This window comes from Diceros bicornis, chromosome X (genome assembly GCF_020826845.1).
Source record: "Diceros bicornis minor isolate mBicDic1 chromosome X, mDicBic1.mat.cur, whole genome shotgun sequence".
Lineage (NCBI taxonomy): Eukaryota > Metazoa > Chordata > Mammalia > Perissodactyla > Rhinocerotidae > Diceros > Diceros bicornis.
In genome coordinates this window covers 103,801,340-103,826,541 of record NC_080781.1, presented here as the reverse complement: position 1 = coordinate 103,826,541, position 25,202 = coordinate 103,801,340, and the positions used below count along the sequence as shown (strand labels likewise).

At 39.6% G+C, this 25,202-nt stretch overlaps 2 protein-coding genes across 3 annotated transcripts in view; one reads left to right on the top strand and one right to left on the bottom strand.

Moving 5' to 3' along the window:
- Positions 1-25,202, top strand: part of TRPC5 (transient receptor potential cation channel subfamily C member 5) — a 133,951-nt gene that overhangs the window by 19,348 nt on the left and 89,401 nt on the right. For both annotated transcript variants that reach the window (XM_058536539.1, XM_058536540.1), the window contains exon 2: positions 10,842-11,363. In XM_058536539.1, coding sequence (XP_058392522.1) covers positions 10,842-11,363 — 522 coding nt within the window. The remainder of the gene's footprint in view (positions 1-10,841; positions 11,364-25,202) is intronic.
- TRPC5OS (TRPC5 opposite strand) lies at positions 21,603-22,260 on the bottom strand. Its single transcript, XM_058536541.1, has one exon. It carries the CDS (start codon positions 21,968-21,970, stop codon positions 21,641-21,643), a length of 330 nt encoding a protein of 109 aa, XP_058392524.1. The 5' UTR covers positions 21,971-22,260; the 3' UTR covers positions 21,603-21,640.

The window sequence follows — 25,202 nt, the reverse complement described above, 5'->3', positions numbered from 1 at the left end:
CCTACCTCATAAATGAGATAATGCATGTCAAGTGCTTAGCAAAGTTCCTAGCATGTTTTTAAGTATCTGGTAAATGTTAGCTATTACTCATTGCTAAGATATTTCTAGATTGCTTCAGCAGGTATCTCTTGTCCAGTAATTATCAACCTTCTAGAGCTGTACTGTCCAATGGAACTTTCTGCCATGATGAAAATGTTTTCTATCTGTGCTGTCCAACAAGATAGTCATCCTATGGCCATTGAGTAGTTGAAATTTAGACAGTGTGAATGAGGAACTGAATTTTTAAAACATTATTTAATTTTAATTAATTTAAATTTAAATAGCTAAATGTGGCTAGTGGTTATCACAATGCACAACACACTTCTAGCATTTTTCAGACTGAATATTCCACCAAAAATAAAATTCCAATAGACTCTCCCGGGAAAAGAAAGGAGAGGCATTCCTACTTTGTCTCCTTCCAGATATTGAGGAACATTGTCCTAGTGAGCCACTGTACTGATGGGACTGGGTTGCAATCCTCAGGTGTATTGGGATAGAAGAAAAGACTGGCTTGAGTAATTCTAGCTAGCTCTGCCTCTCCTTGCTCCAGTCAGCCTGCTGCCAAACAAGCCTCATATCCTGAGCAGTAATTCCAAACTGGGGTTATTTTGCCCCCAGGGGACACTTGGCAATATCCAGAGATATTTTTGGTTGTGAAAACTGGGGCATGGGAGATGATACTGGCATGTAGTGAATAGAGACCAGGAATGCTGCTAAACATCCTACAATATGCAGGACAGCCCCCCACAACAAAGAAGTATCTAGGCCCGAATGTTAAGAAACTCTGCCCTGGAGGAATTCTTCAACAATCTCAGACAAGGAAGCATCTATTCTGCTCTTAAAAGCCTCCAAAGACAGGGAGTCTCTGACCTCCCTGAAGAATTCAATGCAATGTTTACACTACCCTCAGTTTACTCCCTTAAAATTACCTGGAAGGAAATTTTTCCTTTCCATATTAGGGACAGAGTTTTAAAAAACAACAATTCTTCAATCTGGAAAAATGCAAAGAAGAGAAACCTCTAAGATGATGAAAGCCATAGAGAAGGAGAACTGGGTCTAGTTCACCAATTTCTAGGATATAGGAAGGAAGAGAGCCTTTGAACCTGTCCAAGTTTTAGAAGGAATGACAGAATATAATTTCCGCAGTGGGTAATAAAATCGCTGACCTCATTACTCCATAAGGTGTTACATTGTAAAAGGGTAAAGGCATTCTCAAAAGGGATTGGATTTAGATATGTTTACAGCTTCTAAAACCATAAGACACTATTTAGAGGAGCCAGAAGTATTAGGGCAATGCTTCTTTGAAATTGAGAGCATGGAAGGAATTCATGCTTTCGCCCAACACCTCCTCCTGTGCCTCAGAGACAGAAATCTGGGCTGTAAGGCCCATGGGCCTGAGCCAGTCATGGGGCTAGATCTTACATTTTAGGTCTCCTGAATTTCTCCATGCTGCAATTTAGGTACATTTTCTCATGTGTTGTCTTCAGGGGAAAAGTTGAGAAGCGACTCTATGTTCACTCCAGAAAACCAAACTGGATAATTCAGATCATAAATCCATTTTTCTTCTCATAACCCTGAGCTTGAGGAAACTCTCAACTATCCTAAATAATGGTCTCCTACTTTTCTCCCACTTTGTCTACTATATACCAAATGCTCTATGTAACAGCAATCAGCAGAGCCAGATATGCAAAATTCAACCCTGCAAATGTTTTACTACTATCTGGAGATTTAGAAGATAGAAGATAGTTGATGACTATAATGTTTCCTTTGCTCAAAAGATCAAGGATAATCATGTAAAGAGAAATTAACCCCACCCTCACCCCCAGGACTATGCCCACGTTAAAGTAGCAGTTGAGCAATGGTATTCTACCTCTGGAGACTAGTGCCAGCTGCCAGGCTTGCCTCAGGTGTGAATAACTGAGAGAAGAAGGAATGTGGGGCTCAATAATTACTTCATGAATGTGACACAATCTCCTCTCTCAAGCCTTGTCCTCCAATCGTATAATCCTTCAGTCCAATGCCTGCACATGAACTGCACAACTTTAAAACAAAACATCATTTGGGATGTGTATGGAGCATGGTATGAAAATGATGATTGGCAAAGGGAGTACTCTTGACGTTATTTGACATGAATTTTGCTTCTAGATTTCTGGTCTGGTGGCCTTTATACCTTTTCAAAAGGTCTCTTACCTACCACAAGCTGACTTTAGGCCATTTTCTTTATTCAGGCTTATCCCACACTGCTTTTGAGAATAATGGTGAGAATTAACCCTTTTATTACTTTCCTTTACACTCTGAGAACCAACTGAATTTGGTTTTTATCACCTAAGCTTTTCTAGGCCTAAACTGGAACTCCCGGTAATAGCTATCAATTTTCAATTGTATTGCAATAAACATACTTTTCAACTGTACAGCTATAAACTATTTAAAACAAAATAGAGTTTCTCAGCTCTTTTTGCATGAAAGACCCTCTTTTTGTTCATTATGATTTTGTTTCGCTGGCAAATGTCTCCTATCAAGATCAGTGCCCACTAGAAAAATTATAAAATAATAAATGGTTATTTGTATTGAATCCTAACATATGGTTGATGCCAATCCGATTATCCTTGCTCTCACATGGTCCTGCGCCCTGGTTGGATCACCAAGATTTCTGCATCTGGGATCTCAGCCCTGTCTAGAAACCTTTATCATGCTATGCAAACTCACATTAGGCACATGATGAGCAATGACATGGAAAACTCTAAATCAGCTTGGCAGCATCCTTTTTCCAGTAAAGCAGTGTAAAAAAGAAATTTAATTTAAAAATCACATGGTGACCTATAAAAAATGAACCAAGAACAATGGCTTTTCTAAAGAACTGTTTGTATCAAGCTCCACCTTAGGGCTACCTGCAAAGTTAACTGTACACTCACACTGGCAGATCAGGGCTCCATTCCTCTGTGCAGTGCTAGAGACAAAATGACCAGACCCTCACTTCTGACATTTTTCCCATCTCCATAATAACCCACACCTCTGATTTACTTATTTTTTGACTTGTTGTATCATTTTCACAATTTCCTGGGAAATGTCGTATCTTAACTGTATAGAGAATGTCTTCACAGTGTACTGGCTCCCCAAAGGCCACCCACATTGTATCCCCTTCCTACTTTGGCTTCTTTTACCTCTTCCTTCGTTTCTAATATCCATCCCAAAGTTCATCTTGATTTTGGAGTTGATGGCCCACCTCATTCATTATAACCCATATTTTGCAAAGGAAAATGTTTAGAGTGGTTCGTTTAACCCTTTGTGACAATCTAGATTTGAGAAAAATGCCTTTCCAAGTTTCCGCCAACTAGAGCCCTGAAATTATAAACTCTCACAACCTATGGAGTTAGCCATGTATTATTTTCTCATAGACTTAGCTCCTGTCTTTTGAAAAATTAAGAGCCCCCATGTGATGAGAAAGAATGGTTTTGTGGGCTCTCAAACCTTTAGCAATGCTATATAATGTTTATCTGAGTTTAAGGTAGAACGTTAGTTGATAAAGTTAATTACTACCCAATAAAACCTGCAATACATACTTACGATATGTCTGAATATTCTATGTTATTATTGTAGACTTGTTTATTGATGTAATAAATCAAATTGTTGGTCTTTTGTTAGTTGGGGGTGAAGTACCATAGTGGCTGACAGTACAGGCTTTGGAGCCAATCTGCCTGGGGTCAAGTTCTGGCCACTCTACTTTCTAGCCATGTAACCTTGGGCAAGGCAGTTAGCTTCTCTATGGCTGAGTTTTCTCAGGTGTAAAATGGGGATAATTATTACACCCATAGCATAGAGCCATGGAGAAGACTAAATGAGATACTCCAGCATGGTGCCTGGCATATGGAAAGTGCTCAATAACCAGTAGCCATTAGTGTTATTTTTATCCCTGCTACTCAGGCTAAGCCAGCCCTGGTGATCTTGTGGTTAAGATTCAGCGCTTTCACTGCCACAGCCCAGTCAAGGAACCATAGGACCCATCTGTCGGTTGTCATACTGTGGTAGCTGAGTGTTGCTGTGATGCTGAAAGCTATGCTACCAGTATTTCAAATACTAGCAAGGTCACCCATAGTGGACAGGTTTCAGTGGAGCTTCCAGACTAAGACAGACTAGGAAGAAGGACCTGGCCACCCACTTCTGAAAAAATTGTCCATGAAAACCCTATGAATAGCAACAGAGTACTGTCCGATACAGCACCAGAAGGTGAGAGGATGGCGCAAAAAGACCAGGGCAGGGTTCAGCCCTACTGTACACGGGTCACTAGGAGTCTGAATTGACTTGATAGTACTAACAACAAAAAAAACTCAGGCTAATGCTTGCCATTGTAATATAAGTTATTGATTTTTACATATCAATATTGACTTTTTTTTTAAACACCAGGTGGGTTTTGTGACATTACCCCGAAATAAGTTTTTTCCATTTTAGTCTTCCAATCTAAATTACATACATGTTGGCCTTGAAATTAGCTGAGATGACCCAGTAAATCCTAATTCTGATGGTTCTGTTTTTATCAGAGTCTGGGAAACATTATTTCACAGCTGATGCCAATGGCTGCTCCAAAGTAGCTCATGCATCACCACTGCTAGGTAACTGACCTATCAGTAAGGCAGAGTGGGCAGCAGTAATGTGACGTGATTAGATGCTGGTGTTCTTCACTTCTGAGTAATACAGAGAAATGAAATTTTGTTTCCAACAGTCCCTTGGACTGCTGAAAAAGATTGAACATTGATTTTCTCTGGTATGTTAGGACAGGGAGGAGGAAACCCAATGTGTGGAAAAAGAGGTATTGTGATTTCACTAAAGCAAGGCACAAGATGGGAGATTCATTTCCAACATGATGCTATCAGGCCAGCTGTGTGAGGAAGTGTCAATAGGAGAGGTTCAGCCTATGACCAGACGGCATTGTGGGTATGAATGAGGTGGCTCCTGATAAGGATCTACCCATTAATTACGAATGAGGGGTTTAATTTCAGACAGCTGTGATAAACTCCAGCAAGGGCGCCTGCTTATGGCTGGTAACAATAGGGTTCAGAAAAATTCCAACTAGCAGATTGTGTCCAGTAATGAGGTTAATGGAAATGAATATATCATTTGGGCCCCTTGAGAACAGTAACCTTGTAAAAGCTCTAGCGAATCTTAAGAGTAGAGAAAGTGGAGCATCATCTATTCCTCTGTTGTGTCCTCTGGCAATGGAATTTAGGTGAAAATATGAAGAAGCTGACTTTAGCTCACTCTCTTCACTGTGCTGCAAGTGTTTTATGTGATGAGCTCTGAGCTGGGTGACTCTGTTCCATGCTCATTAATCCAGAAGGATCCTAAAGTATAATGTTAGCTTTTCAACAGGGAGACCTAAGGCAGATCCAGGAGCAAACTCATTAGGGCCTGAATGCAAAGCCCCTGGGAGAGGCAGGCAATGTAACTTCTTTAGTGGCCATGCCTAAGCCCACATCATTGCAAATTTCAAAATTCAATCAAGTCGGTTCATGCACCAGGTTTTTTTAGAAGTGTAGTTGAAGATAATGTGGACCAAATCTAATTTCTTGGTGTGTTGATTTCCTTCCCTTCCCCCACCACCACCCTTTTTTCCTTTACAATAACATGATTTTTAATGGGAAGCCCAAGATCATTTAGTATCATTTTGGAGTTCAAAGAGAAGGCAAAACTTGATAACAAAAGAATAAAAGAGAATTTTCCACCTGACCTCAATCTGAACACAAAATGGCTGTTAATGGATAATTTTTTAAAAAAAGAAAAAGCTTAAATCATGATCCTCATACAAGTTTAAAGTGAACACGTGTCAAAGATTTTATTTAACTCACCAGTTGAGGGAATCAGGAGGCCAGAGGTCTGCAAACTATGGCCTGAAAGCCAACTCCAGTCTATCACCTATTTTTGTAAATAAAATTTTATGGAGTATAGCCACACCTGTTCATTTACATATTGCCTCTGGCTGTTTTCCTGCTACAATGGCAGAGTTGTATGGTCCACAAAGCCTAACGTATTTAGCATCCAGCCATTTACAGAAAAAAAGTTGCTGATTCTTGATATAGGCCATCAGGAATGATGAAAGAAATTTACAAATAGATGAACAAGGCAATAATCAATTGCATTTTGCCAGACAAGAAATATTTGCATTACAATTTACAGAGTTGTGAAATAACTCAAAGACAATCAAAGGCAAGGATAATCCAGAATATATGCTAGACCTGGGCTATTAGGCTAGTTACATGGACAGAAACTCAGACTAGAGATCCAGGGAGAAATCTTGTTTTACAAACTAGGGCACAGGTGGGGAAGAAGCTGGGATTCAGAAACTAACAAAACAAGGAGAGTGCCCTAATGCAGAGCCTCAGTGATGGGAATTTGGAATGGAGGAGGCTGAGGCTGGCCACTTGAGCACTCCCTACTTCAAGCCTCCATTGCTCTGGAAACCGGGGCAGGGCTGAGTCCTTGGGATAGATCAGTGGCCCAGCTCTTGGGGACCCAGGGCAGGTGGGCAGAGGCTGCTCTTATCCATTCGCTTAGTTTCATCTACTATTATAGGCTGAAGACTCTCACATCTACATTTTCAGCCCTGATCTTTCCTTCAAGATTCACGCTCAAGTTATACAATTTCCTGCTACTGTTCTAATAGGTACTTCAAACTCAATATGACCAAAATTGAGCTTGTTTTAACGCTAAACCTGCTCTTTCTCCTGTATTATCTTCATTGATGACACTAATATTCAAGTAGGCATGCAGTCCAGAAACCTGACATCCTTGATTTCTTCTTCCTCCAGTACTACCTGACACATCCAATGAATGTCTTAAATCTGTTCTTTTGTCTGTCTCTAGAATCACTGTCTAGTTTAAGATCTCACCATCTCTTCACCTGGACTAATGATATCTTTTAACTGGTCTTATCTTTCTGAAACTCATCTAGTGGTGTGCTGGAGCTGGCTTATACCAGCTGGTGAGAGCTAGTTATATGCATCTCTTCCCAACTCTGTGTTCCATGATGTCATATTGGTAGCTTGAAATTGGCCACAATTGAAGTACTTACACTACAGAAATTGGCAAACACTACAAATCAAGATTTTTTTTAGTAGAGACACTTGTTAACATTTACCAGCACATTTACCTATGCCCATTCCCCACACTTTGGCCAAACTGATCTTTGTAAAACAGTTGTTCAACTATACCACTCTTCTGATTAAAACTCTTCAATGGCTCCCCATGGCCAACAGATAACATAAGTTCTTTAACATGGCATACAAAGCCTTTTATCATCTGGCCCCTGCCTAAAAGTCCAGCTTCCTCTCCCATCCCTCCTTGGTCTTACAAATTATGTGCTAGCTCAAAAGTCACAAATTGGTTCACTCAAGCCTAAATTGCCTCATATATGTATTTTTTTGGGCTGTACACTGTCTTTAAATTTTTTGAGCCAACATTTAAAAGGTTAAGAAGTTCTCCCCCAAATCCATATTTCTGACTTCTTTTGAAAAACTACAACACTGGGCCCTCATTTGTGTTTATAACAATTTTGTAACAATAAGGAGCTAAGCAGCAGATACCCTCAGTTCCCCAGTTCCTACCATCTACCCATCCAAATTATGCATATGCACCCACACCTAGCCTTCATTTCTGTTACCCATTACCTGTTTGGCCCCTGTTGTAGACCATATCACAAAGTCCGAATTATTATCAGAAACCTCTGACACTCATTATAGAATCTCTCTTTCTTTGCCATGGCTGTCCTGATGATAGTGCGTGGTCCCTGCACAGTCTAGAAAGGGAAAAGCAGCAGAAGGATGAGAGGAAGAAGAAGCAGAAGCAGGAAGAGGAGTAGAAATCTGCGGTCTTTGGATCAGAATCTCCATTTTGAAGCAATAGAATTGTGAAATTGACAGGCAGGAACTCTCCTATGTTTTTGTGACCTCAGGGTAGTTCCCTATAGAGCCCATCTGCTGACCCTCCTTAGAGTGTTGGAATGTCAACCTTCATCAGCTGGACATGAGAAGGAACGACCCAAGGAAACTAGCTCGCATTGACTCAAATTGTGGGAGCCAAGTTTGTAAACGAGAGTCATTTCCTTATTCTGAGAATAGGAAACTTAATTCCTTTTTGCTGAGTGCCTGCTGTGTGTCTGGCACTATGCTAGAAGCTATGGGAGAAAACAAGAGCAGTATAAGACAGCTCTACCTTCAGAGAGCTCGCAACTTTACTGAGGAGGCAAGAAATACATATATGAAATAATTAGAGAACAATATAAGGCAGCATCAGAAAAGTGAGATTTTGGATGTAACCTAGTGCCCACAACATTTGAGTGGTCAGTAAGTGATGGGATCAAGTTAAGAGGAGGAACTATTGAAGAAGCCAGGGCTTACAATGGCCCTTCACTGGTAGAGAAATGGAGAGAGACCATTCCACACAGGGGATCCCACAAGGATATACACAGAGAGCAACAAATTAGATGGGTGTGGCAACCTGTGAATGCTAAGGTTGACTGGAGGAGAAAAGGCAGTCTGTGTGGGAGGACCTGGTTGGTCATTGCAGACCAGTTTTCTTTTGAACAGATTTCCTCTCTGGTGTCATGTACCCAGAAAGCCAAATGGAGAATCAGAGGCTCCTTTTTGAGCACCCAGTCAAAGACAACAGAATCAGATGGTTCCAGAAAGCATTTCATGTTCTAGGCGTAGACAGCAACCTTTCAGCTCCATGGCACAAGTGGGGCTAAGTAATATTCAAAAGTACCATTGTGTGTCTTATACAGGCCTGTCAGCATTGACATAGAGGGAAAGAGAAAAGAAAGAAAAAGAGTAAGAGAAGTAGAAAGAGCAAGGAAGTGTGACGAAAGAGAGGACAGGAAGTGCACCATGGTAGGGAGCAGACACGTACCTCCAATCTAACCCAGGACACTTTGTGCTCCAGGCTCTCTTCCCTCCACCCCCCACTTCCTGCCTCTAGATCATGACAGAGATTGAGGAGTGCCCCTGTCCACTAAGAAGGGGCAGATTCCCAGATCTGAGCTCCTTTCTTCCTGAGCAGACTGTGACACATTGCTCACTTACCATCTCTCCCAACTCTAGGCTTTATGCCGGTTGTTGTGTTTACGTTGATTACCCATTCAGACCTACTTCTTCCTTAGCCTGTAGGCTTACGTTAATTTCTGAGATTATTCTTTCCTGTGTCCAATTTACTTTATGAGCCAGTTGCTCACTTCCTGCTGTCTTGTTGGTAGCTGCCCCCTTTAAATGTTTAACAATGTTTACTCACTGCTACATCCAAGCAATTGATGACCCATGTGCAGCCAGCTCGCAACTATTCAGAGGCTGATGCAACCACTCCATGAAGGAAACAGATTTCTTGCAAATTCTTCCCCCTCCTTCTCCTCTCTGTTTTCTGGCCACTTCCTTGTTTGAGAATCCTTCATCCACCGCAGGAAGGAGGCAAAGATGATGAGAATTGTAACTCATCCCTTTATCAGTCCGCCAGCAACTGTGGGTTTCTAAAAAAATTAAAAAATAAAAAAAATTCAAGAGTGAAAAGAAACTATTGATTAAAACATATTTGTCTATTCTGTGAGAATCTCAATTATCCATGTTGTATTGTCCCCAGTTAAAATGAGCATTTGGAGCTGTTTTTTTTTTAATTGTATTAAGATCAATATTTCACAATTTCCTGGAATCCTATCCATGCTTTGAATACTCAGCTCCACCCCTCCATGAAGCCTCTTCTGATTATTCCAGTCCTCCTCATTCTCTAGGTCTAGATCCTACCACACTGAGACTCTTCTGTAGGTCAAATGAGCTGCCTCAGTTTCCCTGTTAGACTGAGAACAGACTAGGTCCCAAAAGACACATTTTTAAGTCAAATGATTTTTTTTGTTCATTGATCAGGTTCTGCAAACTCACCCAGAAAGGCTCCTGAATTTCCAAAGAACCCCATATCTTTCACCTGTAGCTGCTATTTACACTAAGCATTACATCATGGACATAACAATTTTATCAAAGGTCCTTTTGCCCTCCCCCAAGCCTAGAGGCCCTCATTTAAAGAGTACTTCTTCCTGACAATAGCAGATTCTGTCTATCTTGCTAAGACCTACAGGAAGTTGGAGGAACACTCTCTGGCCTTGGTCTTTGGTTCCCTGAAGTCCTATATACATACAAAGTCAATGTAACCATTTGAGAGTGTCTTCTCTTCAGCCCCCAGGGCTTGATTTAGTGGCATGGTCTTTAAGATTAGTGGTTGTCTTTAGCCTTTCAAACAAATATTTTTGCAGTCTCTACCGCTCATTTGGAACTGAATACATACTACTATGTACTCCTACTTACCAATTTTATGTAAGTCTCATGTACCCAACTAAGCTCCAGAAGGTCAGGAAAAATGTCCTTTACTTCTCTGTATCCCCCATTGTGCCTCAGATAGAATTGGGCATGTTGTGGTTGCATAAATTTAAGAGCCAAGCTCTAGAGTCATATTGCCTGGGTTTGAATCTTGGCTCTGCTATTAAAAGCTGTGTAACCTTAGTTAAGTTCTTTAACCTCTGTGTGCCTCAGCTTCTTCATTTGGGGAGAATATTTACCTCACAAGGTTGTTGTAGGGGTTAAATGAGTAAATACATGTAAAGTGCTGTATGCCTGACATACAGTAAGCAATCCACAAATAGCTATTATGGTCAGAAAAGGAATTGACAAAAGAATGGTGACTCCAACTCCTGAATCACTAACATTTGGTGGGCCCCATGCTCCCTCTCTCTCAAAGCCTTAATCCTTTATGCTTTTTCATTTTATTGTACCTAGGTCCCCACTCTGATGATGGACACCCAGTTCTCCGAGTTCACACCAGACATCACTCCCATCATGCTGGCTGCCCACACCAACAACTACGAAATCATCAAATTGCTTGTCCAAAAACGGGTCACTATCCCACGGCCCCACCAGATCCGCTGCAACTGTGTGGAGTGTGTGTCCAGTTCAGAGGTAGACAGCCTGCGCCACTCCCGCTCCCGACTGAACATCTATAAAGCTCTGGCAAGCCCCTCACTCATTGCCTTATCAAGTGAGGACCCCATCCTAACTGCCTTCCGCCTGGGCTGGGAGCTCAAGGAACTCAGCAAGGTGGAGAATGAGTTCAAGGCCGAGTATGAGGAGCTCTCCCAGCAATGCAAGCTCTTTGCCAAAGACCTGCTGGACCAAGCTCGGAGCTCCCGGGAATTGGAGATCATCCTCAACCATAGAGATGACCACAGTGAAGAGCTTGACCCTCAGAAGTACCATGACCTGGCCAAGCTGAAGGTGGCAATCAAATACCACCAGAAAGAGGTAAGCTGAGCTCTTCTCTGCTTTCAGGGATGCTTAAGCCCTCCAGAGCAGCAGAGCAAGAGTCAGCATTCTTCTACCACTTAGCCCTCTATCAAATGTTTAGACAGACCTCAAAAACAGTTAGGCTCATTTATCCAAGGCACATACAACCTCTGCATATTTTCTTTATGGCCAGACAAGTAAGGAAAAATACTGATCATCTGATTCTTTGTTGAGAAAGCACTCATGCATTCAACAAATGCTCATTTCGCACTGTTCTAGGTGTTTGGGATACAGAAAACAGCTACTGACCCTGCTTTCATGGAGCTTACAAGCTAGTGGAGGACATTAAGTAAATGATCACATTGGTGAATATATAATTACAAACTAATGTAAGTGCTCTGAAGGAGAACTTTTATGAGGACATAACAAATGATCCTACCCTACATACTGGAGCCATGGCGGGCAGTGATCATGGAGGGCTCACTGTCTGGATGCTGGTAATTGTTGACAGAACTGAGTCCTTGGTCCCTCAGCAAGAAGGCTGAGCTATGCATTTGAAAGATGGAGTCATTCTCAGAGTGTGTAGTTATGTAGAAGGCTGGAGCAACATCTGTGATGATGTGATCTCCAAACTGTTAGGGTTCACCTCTTTGAGGGAGGTGAGTTCAAGAAGATCACAGAAGGAGAGGCTTTGCTTTCCAGCTCAGCCACATTTACAATCTAGCCAATGCTGTTCTATGCCATCTTATCAAACAATTTTCGGGAGCCTCCTAGCAAGCCTAATTTAGCTCTTTAAGGAGGCAGCATGGTACAGTAGAAAGAGCAGGGTCTTTGGAGCCACAGCAACTGAGGATGAAATTCCAACTCACCAGCTGTATGACCTGAAGAAAGTCACTCAAATTTCAGGACGTTAGTTTTCTCATTTATAAAATGGAGATGACAATAGTTCCTCTATTTCATAGGGCTATTATGGGAAAGAAATGAGAAAATGCTAGTGTACAATGCATGGCACAGGAAATACTTTAATGTCCATTTCCATCTCTCTTCCAAGGCTACCTGGAGTCAGATTCAAACAGGTTGAACCAAGAGGTGCTTGATATCTGAAGAGCAACCAGCAGCACCATCCCTTCATGGGTCCATGCTCTGAGGCAAACCACATTGTGTGCTAACCTGGTCCCCTGCTCTCGGACAAGAAAAAAAATACTATGCCTTTGAAATGAGGCAAAAAAGAGTACCAGGGACAACCTTGAAAGGGATAAAAGATGACAAAAAGGCAACATGCAGATTGAAAAGGCTGTATTTGGGGAGATGGTAGATGGATAGGCCCACGCCTGTGTCTCATTATCCTGATTTTGCCACTACTCGTTTCATTTCACTAAGCCTGAAGTTACTTAACCTCACTTTTCTCTTCTGAAAAATAGGGATAATAATGGGAGCACTTGCCTCCCTGGAGAAATATAATGTTTAAATAAAATAAAACAGGTAATATGCTTATGCACAGCACAATATTCAGCATATGTTAGGCATTCAATAAATATTAGCTGCTATTATTATTTATGTTCATGGTTACACACGGGGGACCCATGGTATATGGTCTGATTCTGTATACTAAAATTGTAGGTAATAGATATAGAAATGGCCCATCCTCTCCCTTACCCTCCCCTCCCTCCCACTGCCCCGCTCTTGATGTGTAGTATCAGTTGTGTTAAGTAATGTTCTGGAAGGTCTAATTGACTTTTCTTCACTTTGATATATGTGTATATTTCCAGTAATGACGTATATTATGGTTTTAGTATGTTTTTCACTTTATATAAATTGTTATAATACTGTGAGAAAAAAATCACGGGTAGTTTTAGAACATGAATTGCTTCCAGGTGACAAAATGGTTAATGGGAATAGAAGTGTTAAAAAATAGATATTGCAGAATATAACTAAAGTTTGTATTCCTTACCTCACTAGACAGCAGGTAAACTTCATAATTTTAAGTCCCCATCCCCCTGAAAATTGACAAAGTATTTATTTTCAAACAGTTTCACTGCAATATTTCATCAATTTTGCATTGCTAGATCATTTCCCAACTACTTTATCACTTGACCCCCTCTGCTCATATAATCTTCACTGGCCAGTTTTGGCTACTGCTCCATTTGGAAACCACTGTAATGATTTCCTCACTCTCATGGGGATCTGCTTGGTATATGACCATGGAATAACCCTTGGGTTCTATATTCACTGACCTCCAACCTTCATTAACCTTCTCATCAATTTTTCCCTCATATTTTAGTCCTTTTACTTTCCTGAAACTTTGTCCCCTAGTCCCTTATTTCATATTTTTTCTTATTATTGTTATTAAAGAATATCTCTATGTTTCTGTATGTTCATATGATTTATTTTTCAGCTATCATTATACCAACCTGAATGTTCCAAAGGATTACATTTCTTTTTAAAAACTATTTTATTGCGGTCATATTGGTTTATAACATTGTGTAATTTCAGGTGTACATTATTATATATCAGTTTCTGTATAGATTGCACTGTGCTCACCCCCCACAATCTTGTTTTCATCTGTCACCGTTCGTATGGTGACCTTTTACCCACAAGGGGTTATATTTCTTTTTGCCCTCCTAATTAGGCATCAGATATTCCAAAATTGTTTTCATGGTCCATTTGCTGTGTACATTCAAGTGGAAAGAGGCATTTGTTTTATTGTGGTAAAAGATACATAACATGAAATTTACCATTTTAACCATTTTTAAGTTTACAGTTCAGTGGAATTAAGTACATTCATGTTCTTGTGCAGTCATCACCACTAGAAGTCGTTTTTTGAGGATGCACAAGTTTGGGAGTGTCCACTTTTCTTTCAATAGTGAGTCCATACAATTAGTTTCATATTCTGCAGACCACATTATTTTTAATCCATAACATTCGCAAAGTAGCACCTTTTAACTATTCAAATATATAGATATTCAGCAGTAATACAAAAGTAATCCAAAAAGCACTGTATTTATGCAAAGATCAACAGTTTTAGGCCTGGTGGTATTCATCCATAATCGTGAATGAGAACTCTGGAATTTAATAAAATGAACTGTCTCAGTCAGAGCACATCAAACTCCAATTCCAGGTTTGCAGCAAATGCAGCAAGGATGGTGAGTGACTCTCACCCTCAATGTCAATAATTTCGCGAAAAAGAATATACTTTCACAGAGCCACATAAACCCAAATATGGCCCAAACTTTAGTCTTATAGACAGAGACTTCAGGATTATTTTGGTATTTATATATTTAGCTCTAAATTTTCCAAGATAAGTTATCTTAACAATGGCCATCCATCAATTTTAATTAAGTTTCTCTTCAAACTAAGCTACACTGATTAGCAGGGCCGGCTTGAGAATTCAGATATACCTTAAGGTTTGCACTCCAAAGGCACTGCTTCCAGAATGTAAAACATGATTTATATTCACCAAAATCTATAAATCTCCTCTGAATTGTAACTTAATTTCCACTAAAGAACTCGGTAATCCTTCCTAATCTATGAATTACAGTTTAAAAAATATCTGTAGGGCCGGCCCCGCGGCTTAGTGGTTAAGCGCGCGCGCTCCGCTACTGGCGGCCTGGGTTCGGCTCCCGGGCGCGCACCAACGCACCGCTTCTCCGGCCATGCTGAGGCCGCGTCCCACATACAACAACTAGAAGGATGTGCAACTATGATATACAACTATCTACTGGGGCTTTGGGGGAAAAAATAAATAAAAATTATAAAAAAAATCTGTAGTTCCATTGAGCTTCAAATGAGTATAGTCTCTAATGGCTCTTTATTCAATCCACATGTCTAGTTTAAGACTGAATAGTTTCACCTTGAACAAATCGGCAATGTCCTTATTTTGGGGGTGTTTTTGTAATTTCAAGTTTAGTATGCTTGGATAAGGAACACAATCCTGTGAGCTACTGAGGTTCTAATAATTCAGGTGTCTGTGAGCACTTCATTCTTAGAAGTTTTTGATCTGAGCAAAAAGACTGATAAGTCTGTTCAATAAATATCCATAATCTAGTCTTGAAAAAAGTGAAACATACACACAACGCTTAAAGCCACAATATAGGGTGTAATGGAACTAGGCAAACCAAACTTTTCTTCAGATACAAATAAACGAACGAAACTTAACTTCTTACTTTATCTTTCTATTATATCTATGGCAAATTAACTCAGCTTTTCTATGTTAGATAAAATTCCTCAAATTCCTTAGAGGCATGTAGTTTATGTGTACTTACTCATCAAGAAGAAAAATATATTAACATCTTATATGAGTTATACCCCAGAGTCTGGTGGAACACATTTGGTTTGAGGGTTGCATGTCGGCAGCCCCTAAACAAGTTGGAGATATTTTTAAAAGGCCAGCTTTTCCAGATGACCTTTAGGCCCTGGAGAAGACTAGACAAGAACTATCTCCTGGGACCAGAATTATTCAAAGGAGAAGCAAACCTCTAGTTGGGAATGGGATAACTGAGCTAAAAGAGAAAAATTGTCTTCTTTTTCACACTTGATTCCATACTTGATCCCAGTTGGACCATGAGGTTCTATCTTCGAGGATAGGTAGGTTACTTCCTCAGTGTCTCTACTCAGAACAGAAAAGAGCAGATGTGACACTTCTCCACTTCCTAGTGTCCTCCCTGCTGACACCTGTTCAATCTTCTTTTAAAGCACGCTGTGATTCCAACTGGGCAGAAATACCCAGTACAAATGCAAACTTTCTCAACAGGGGAGGTATTGTAAGGGAGGAGCATCAGAGACTCCTGCACCAAGGAAAAGTACCCAAAGAGAAGCCCACTCGCATCTAACAGTTTCAAACAAACAACATGTCTCTGTCTCTTAAACCTTGAGCTAAAAAGATGTAACACACACACACACACACACACACACACACAAAACAGACAATATTTTTCTCTATAAAATGAGCTGCAACTCAAGTGATTTCCCAAAACCAGTTAGGGGACTGCCAACATTAAAAATTTAGAAGATATGGTATCAAGAAAGGCCAATGTTCCCCCAAGTTTAAGTAAAAATGAAACTATTAAAAATGATCAATATTGCCAGAATTTGTTATAATGTAGAGACATGTGTATTTATGTGTTTTCAACAACAGATTTTGTTAATAGCCTCTTTGCTTAAAGGAATCTGAAACACTAAAGTTGTGTTTCATATCTGTGGCTCCCTAGTCCACTTTACATGAGTATTTGCATTAAACTAAAAAATACCTCTTGAGATGCTTTCAGCATTTTACTAGGGTCATTGAGATGAAATTGTGACAGGGGTAAAGAGTTCAGTGGTTTTCCTTACCTTGCTAGAATGCAGTGCCATTCTTCAGAGGTATAAATGGAGATCACTTTCAAAGATTCTTTATTACTCTGAAGAGATGTCATATTTGAGACCAATGGATAGTTGTATCTGTCAATACAAGTAACTCCCAAATAACTTCAGGAACTAGGGGTTATTTTTTTCTTTTTTTAGGGTTTTTATTGTTTGGTTGGTTGGTTGGTTTGTGAGCTAAGGGTTATATAGGCAGGAGAAAAACAAGTTTTAAATGTGGTTTGGAGGGATAGGGTCCTTGAAAAAATAAGAAGTGTACGCGAGAGGAAATGGCTAAATACCTCTAGTCTATTAAGATAAGGCTATCAATACAAGAACACAATAATCAGCTTTGATGTAAAAAGCAACCATTAAAACATAGTTGGTTAATAATGTTCAGTGTTACATAACCTCCTCAGGAACAAAATCTTAGCCTTAAATGGAATATAATTCACTGTTTCCTGAAAGGCTTTGCATTGCTGTTTTTTCCTCATTACTATTCCTATTAGAACTCTAGTAGAGGGCCGGCCCCGTGGCTTAGTGCTTAAGTGCGCGGGCTCCGCTACTGGCAGCCCGGGTTCGGATCCTGGGCGCGCATCGACGCACCGCTTGTCAGGCCATGCTGAGGCCGTGTCCCACATACAGCAACTAAAAGGATGTGCAGCTATGACATACAACTATCTACTGGGGCTTTGAGGGAAAACAAAGGAGGAGGATTGGCAATAGATGTTAGCTCAGAGCCGGTCTTCCTCAGCAAAAAGAGGAGGATTAGCATGGATGTTAGCTCAGGGCTGATCTTCCTCACAAAAAAAATAATTAATTAATTAATTAATTAAAAATAAAAAAAGAACTCTAGTAGACTCCCAAAAAGCATTTAACTTGGTAAAAAAAAAAAAAAACAAGCTCAGAAGAATGAAACACAAGCTGATTTCAGACTATAACTTCGACATGGAGTAAAATAAGGAAGCTCTAATCTCTTAGAAAACAGGTGTAAAACTATTGGATAATCTTTACATGCCACATAGACTTTCAGGTATTGTCATATAGACATTTTTCAGATATTCCTAAAAAGTCCTGATTTCATATATTCTGCCCCATTGTCAGATATATCATACCAAAGGCTTTGAAAATTGTATCATTTTATTTTTTCCTTATTACCATTGAAGGTAGGCAGAAAAATTATTATAACTCTCATTTTACAAACAAGAAAGGACTATATTTCAGAGATTTGTTCAGGATTATCTGACAAAGCCAGAAGTAGAACTTCAGACTCCTGGTACAATATTCTCTGAGTTTCCTCCACTTTCTGTTGAATGGGGTCTTTTATGCCAATTTGGTAGCCTCCAAATTCACCACAAGGTAATTTAAGATGACCACAAGTTCTTTGATTTGTGAATGAAAGTTTATTAGTTAATATCTGTTAAAACATATAACAATTAAATGGTGTGGATCAATAACTAATAAGAATTATATTCAATTATAATCTAGTAACTGGCAGTAACAATCACACATAATGATGCAACTATGTAGTCAGAATTTCCAACATATTTTAGCCAAAGTACACAAGGATGAACTTCCTAATTCATTGCCATCCACCAGCCTATCTTCCTTGGTTTTCACACCTTTAAGTTTGTCTCAGAATGATGAGCCTGTCTCCCTCTCTATCCTTCCACTTCAAACAAGAATTGGCTTTAGTGTTAGTCTTAAGAAGATCCAAAAAAGGGCTAGTTTGGGTAAAGGACTAACCACTTTCTCCATTCTCCTGGAGGAAAGATGCAGGATTTCAATCAGAGGTATCTAATCAGTGGACTGCCAAGTTAGTTAACATATCTCCCTTTAATTGGGCTTTTAAGTGCATAACTTGTATCAGTTGCCAACCAGCTATTTCTATCAATATCAACAACTTAGGGTTGGCTAATTTGCATATGACAAAAACAGGGCGTGGTTCATAACCTGCTTAGAAACTAACTCTACACCATGGTTTTACACCATGAACAGCTGCACAACTGTTGATAACATTAATTTTCTTTTCTCCCTGGAAAATACCTTCCCTACTAACTCTTGTTCCTAAGTATTTTCTTATTTCCTACACTTATTTCTTATCACTATTAACTTTATTTCTAATTCTGTTCCATAGAGCAAACATACTTAATACAACAATCCATTGCTTGGGGCAGGGTTACATCTTAACAATTCTTAAACACATATAATCACACAATCAAAGCAAACGTTGCAATATATTTTATCTAATCCTGAGGTGCCATTATAGTATAATCTTTCCAGGTGACCCATCTAGCCAAGAGGCTAGCCAGTTTCACATATTATGAGGTTGTAGCATCTTTCTGCTTTGACACGTATGGACCATATTGACCATCAGTTGTTTTATAGGCTGGTTCAAGCTTTATCTTGTTTCAAGGTCTGAAGTAGTCTCACAGATTTCTCTTGATGTATTTTGATGACTTGCTTGAGTTAGTATGGTTGTTTGTGTTGTCTCATTAATACTAACAGTTTTAACAAGCTCACACTAATCTGTTGTGGAATTGTTAGAAAGTCCATATTCCAGAGCTCTATTTGGAGGAATAGCTACCCTTCAGTATCTATCACACTTCAGGAGCACCACATCTGTCAGTTTACAGTTAAACTGCTCACCAGACAGAATTTGTAGCAGACTGACGGTCTCTCCTTGGATATGTTTCCTGATCTTGTCGAAGTATTTATGCTTTGAGTTTTATTTTGACGCAAAATTATAGCCCAATTTCCTAAAGTCCAAATTCCTAGTGGAGAGTGTATATCTTCCCTGGCTGTTTTTAAATCTTTAACTAAAGCATAGGTTCTATCTTTTATCCAGTTCCTCTGTTATTATTCTTGGTTGCTACATGTATGGATTTCCTTGTTTAACTGTTATCACTAATCTTCCTTGCAAAATTTCTCCTATTGGAATGGTGGGATAAACTGATTCTTCTAGCTTTCCCACTGCTCTATTTAAGTTAATTTGGCACAGTCTCTTTACACTGCATCTATTATTTGCCATTTTGGACATACTGCATATCTAGAGTTGCCTACACTGGGAAAGTAAGGCTCAGTTTGGCCAGTTATTGCAGGAGCAAAATCCCTCCATCTGCTGTCTGGCGTGGCTTGTAATTACACTAGCTGCTTGATAATACAACTTTTATTTCTCCTCTTTGTGTCTTTGTTCACCCCCCTACATCTCCTGGATCCTCATCTACTCTATCAATCTTTCCACATAGCAGTCTATTGTGGAACTTTCTCATACAAATACATTTGAGTAGCTCTATAAGTTCTTCTGATTTTCGAAAAGGTCTGTGGTAGATTTTCTGGATACAGAAGTCTCTTTTTTAAACTTGTCAAATAAACTTATCCTGAAATTCAGTGACAAAACTGACTTATGTTTTTCCTGCTACTGCTCATCCAAATAAGACCTGGTTATATAGTCTATAATTTTCCCCATTTACCTTTAAAGATAGCTAATTATCTGTGTATGCAGACCTCATTTAGTATTAGATGCAGCATCTGTCATGTAGGTTAGCTCTGAAGTCATCTGTATTAAATGTCTTTTTAATCCCTCTGACTATACTATGCTTTAGGACTCTATATGAATTGGCATAGTCTGGTTTCCACTAGTGTGGATTAACTTCTACATGTCATGTTTTCACAATTTGCAGATATTCTTTTATCCAGTAGTACACTTTTATGTCTTTACTTAGTTGTTGCCCACGTCATGAGATGCAAAGGCCATTCCGTAGGAAGGAGGACCATAGTGTCCATGGGCTTGTCTGAAGGGTAGCTATTCTTCCAAATGGAAGTGAGGGTACTGAATGGCATGGAATTAGTATGACGGGTCAATTTCCTGCACATTTATTTGATCCCTCTCTGTTTTGATATGGGGGTCCTCCAAATATTGCATTTTCTTCTTCTGGTATCTGCAGAATTATTGTGGCTAAATACCAGTCCAAATTTTAAGTTCATTATTGTTCCCATCTCTCAGTAGTTAGGATTTCTATGTCAAGGTTGCAGGAGGTTCATGATAATAAGCCTATCAGCTATTCTTTATAAATTTAGCTATACCCAAGGAGATACACTGTATCCACTTCTACTTTTGGACCATCATCTCTAAGCCTATGCCATAAGTGTTTGACTTTCCCTTGGTGAACAGTTCTTGTAGGGCTTTGTCTAGCCCTCCTAGTACTAGTAATTCTCTCTTGTTGTTATTTGGTATAATTTGCCATTTCCATTTGGGGAACAATATCGCGGAGTAGTTGCAATGTGGGTCAGCATTCGAGGGAACAGTCCTGCATTGGAACCTCTTGGCCTCAGCTTTTTCAAAGCTTTCTCCCAGGCAAAAGTCATCTGAAAACCTTTCTGCAGTTTTATTATCTGGTAGATGCTGCTTTTTCAGAATTATTTCCCCTAGTCTGCTATAGCATCCTTTTGTTGACACATTCTCTCCTGAAGGCCTACTAAGGAGTTATATCTTTTCAAGTAAAAGTGTCCCAATATTGTCCTATTAATGTGAATGTATGCACTATAATACCATCTTGGGGGCTATTCCTCTTTTAGTTTTCATTCATTGTAGAACAGTGAAATTGGGTCCCAAGATGTGATAGAGTTCATCAGGTCTTCACTCCATTGTTAGGTGAGGAGTGTCTTTTCTTTGCTATTGTTTGCTCCTGTTATCAGGAATCCTAGCAGGAGAACAAATACAGATAAAGAAAGAACCATATAGCAAAAGTCAGAGCTTTTTAAACAAATTCAAAGAAGAAAAGAGACCAGCCTCTGTTGGAAGTAAATCAAATATTACTTGTTCTATAAGGTATTAGTAACGAAAATGTGCAGAACTAGGAGAAAACTCATATTACTAACAACATTCAGAAAAATCAGAATATATTTGAAACAGGGAAATGATCAGTTCTCAGATGCTGGTGGGGGCAAATTAGGTCTTAATCACTTTTTAAGTCCTCATTTATACCGGAGAGTACATCTTCATGTAATTCATCTGCGTCTAACATAGCTTGATCTACATCAAACAGGTCTTCATCTTCTCTTGGTGCAAGTATTGATTCTAAGTCTGAGAGGTCAGCAAGGTCTGGTAGTGAAGCTTCCTCGAAAGCATATGCATCTGCCCCTATCTGTTCTGCTCTATCATTTTGCTCTACACAAGAAACTTGTTCCTGTGAAATCAATTGTAAAAGCTCTTCAGCTATTCTTGTTAACTGGGCTACACAATCAACAAGTCCATCAACCAGTACAGAGATTGGCATAGACTCCATGCCTCAGTGCTCTCCTCAGTAGATAAAATATTACTAAAAGCTATAGCAAATGGGCTCTTGGTGACAATGGATCCTGTTGGGCTGGCAATGGCTCAGTGGTTGGTTTGGTTGAGAAATAAGACTGTTGATATGATTATGATGATGATTGAGTACAGAATGAGGTCAGTGGTCCTATAGCATTTTTTGATAAAGTTGGTGAACTTCTCACAAAATTTACATATGGTATTCTTGTTTGTATTTGTACTGAACTGCTATTTCAATGACCATCAGACAGATTGTCACAGCCAAGAGAAAACAGCAAAGCAGATCTAATAATAGAAAAGAGAAATATAAATATTAGTATCCTTGAGGCCTTACCCATCCTACAGGTTTTGGCTATAGGATATGGTTGAGAGGGTATCCCTAGCTATTGTTCCTCCATCTTTGATGGTCTTATGAGGATCTACCACTTATACTCTCTTTCCTTTACTCTTCTCATGTTCTTTACCTCTTCTTAGGGGATTTGAGAACAGTGAGCATAAGTAGTTGTTTTTCTTTCTTGAACATCTCTAGTGAGGAAGATACATTCACTCAGAGTCTTTCAATTTATTCCATCTTTGTGAGAAACTTTGCCTCATTGCCATTTATATCTGGTGCTGCTAAATTCTTTCTGTGTTTTTAATAATCCATTCATTAAAGTTTCCAATTGTCCCTTCAGTCTGGGGAATTATGGTAAATGAAAGTCCCACATTCTCTGTCTTTTGCCAAATTTTGGACAACTTCTGTTATAAAATTAATCTCTTGGTCATTTCCCATTACTGCCAATATTCCATATCTAGCAGCTAGTTTCTCCAAATTTGTCCAAAGCCATGGTCGTACTGTTCTCACCTGCATGTCTGGTATGCTCTGCAAACCTTCTTTGTGAGTAAGTTTACACTTCTGTAAGGCAATATTCTTTATTTAAAAGTCTAGAGATTGGGGGCTGGCCCCATGGCCTGGTGGTTAAGTTCAGTGCACTCCACTTCAGCCGCCTGGGTTCACGGGTTCAGATCCTGGGCACAGACCTACACCATTCATCAGCCATGCTGTGGCGGTGACTCACATACAAAGTAGAGGAAGACTGGGATGGATGTTAGCTCAGGGCAAATCTTCCTCAAGCAAAAAGAGGAAGATTGGCAACAGATGTTAGCACAGGGAAAACCTTCCTCACCAAAAAAAAAAAAAAAAAAAATCTAGAGATTGGCCCAATATAATCTACCTGTCACATTTGTCTGGTATACCACCCCCCACTCCTCTTAAGAATGAGTTTGTTGAGGATGCAAGTTTTTAGTAATTTGACATATCTCATATTGCTTACTTGTTTGTTTGATTCATAGGTTTTTTTTTCACTCTTTCTCCTCTGCTTGCCTAGGACATTCATTTCCATATGACTTGAGGTTTCACATGCCCATTCTGCAACCTTAAATTGAACTGACAAGAGAGCTGAGTAGGGACTTGGAGTCCCCAAGACTGCAGAGTCTACATTAGTTTTGGGTGGTCAGGTTGTCTCATCTTTTATTCTAAATAAATTATTCTGTCTTGCCATTCTAATGAGCTGGTACATGTCCTATATGACTTGCTAAATTCCTTTTATTGATTTCTTTTCATATCTCCTTTCACTAGACTGTTTTTCCTGCAATAGTCCAGTCTGTAATTTTCCATTTATTAGAGCATATATCCCCAGTCCACAGCTGATCAGTGTAGCTATATACCTTTGGCCATTTGTTTTCTTGGGCAAATAAACACATTAAATTTCTAGCTACCAGTCCTGCAAATTGGGCTGGTTTTCTCTCTCCAGCCTTAGCCAAGCTTTTCCTAGTGGAGAGTATTAGGAAGTAGCCATCCATCTCACTCCTTTAGGATACTGCCAAATCTATCATTGCTTTGTTTCCAGCAGTTCTGACCAGAGTAGAGGCCCAGCAAGCCATAGGCTTTACCTCCCACTAATTGTACTCCTTAGATCTTTATTGGAGAACAGAAAATTATCAGCCAGGTGTTCTATGATTTTCACATGGAGCTTGCTGGTCTCCACAAAGCATGGTTTGACCCACTCAGTTATATACTATCTCCACTTAGCATAAGTCCTGTCAAAACCACACATTTTTTTGTCCAAAATCTTGACAGAAGACATAGGGTTTGCCCTGATGGCATACTGTCACAACCATGATGACCAGAGAGCATGATTTTGATTGGAAGCAACTTTCCATCTGAAATATGGGAGAATGGGTACTAGAGGCATAACAGTTTATTTTATTAACTCAAAGGATCTCTGCTTTTTGATTAGAAAAAAAGCAGTCTGGTGGAAGGAAATAATGGAAAGAAATCATGAACAGAATTTGGCATTAATGTAGAGCATTATCAGAAGCACATCAGAAGGGAAACACAGGTTAAAGGTGTGTGTTAAATATTACTGGAGGGGCTGGCCCAGTGGCTTGGTGGTTAAGTGCGTGCATTCCACTGCTGGTGGCCTGGGTTCGGATCCTGGGCGCGCACCGAGGCACTGCTTCTCCGGCCATGCTGAGGCCGAGTCCCACATACAGCAACTGGAAGGATGTGCAGCTATGACATACAACTATCTACTGGGGCTTGGGGGGGAAAAGTAAATAAATAAAATCTTTTAAAAAAAAATATTACTGGAGAGCACCATCACATTTTTCAAAGGAATTAATAACTAACTATGGTGACCATACCCCTAGGGCACAAGACGGTGATAGGAACACACTCACACAAAATATATTTAACTTCTGGCTTCCCTTTCACTAGGTTTTTTTTTCTCCCAGCTTCTCTATTTCCCTCTAGGACTCTTTTATTCCTCCCCTTGGTCTATGTACCTCCATCCATTTACCTATGTGTTTCATTCTATTTCACTTTCTCTGTATCTCCATCTTCCGCTATCCCTTCCCATCATCTTTTCTTCCATCTCTCTCTAAACTGGGCAAAATCTGAAAATAAATTATATTCCATTTATCAAATTGATATTGTATTTATAAAGTTTTACATTATACAATCTAAACGTAAAAAGCAGAGAGGTAGGACGTTTCATATTTTGCTATCTTATAAAGACAAATATAGTTAGTTATTACTTATGCAACCCTTGATTTATTTTTTATCCCTTGGTCACCTTAGATGCAAAAAGTATTCCTGACCTAGCCTTAACTCTGTTCACCATTGTGTTAGCTATTCCACAATTCCTATCTTCAAAGTATCTTGGAAC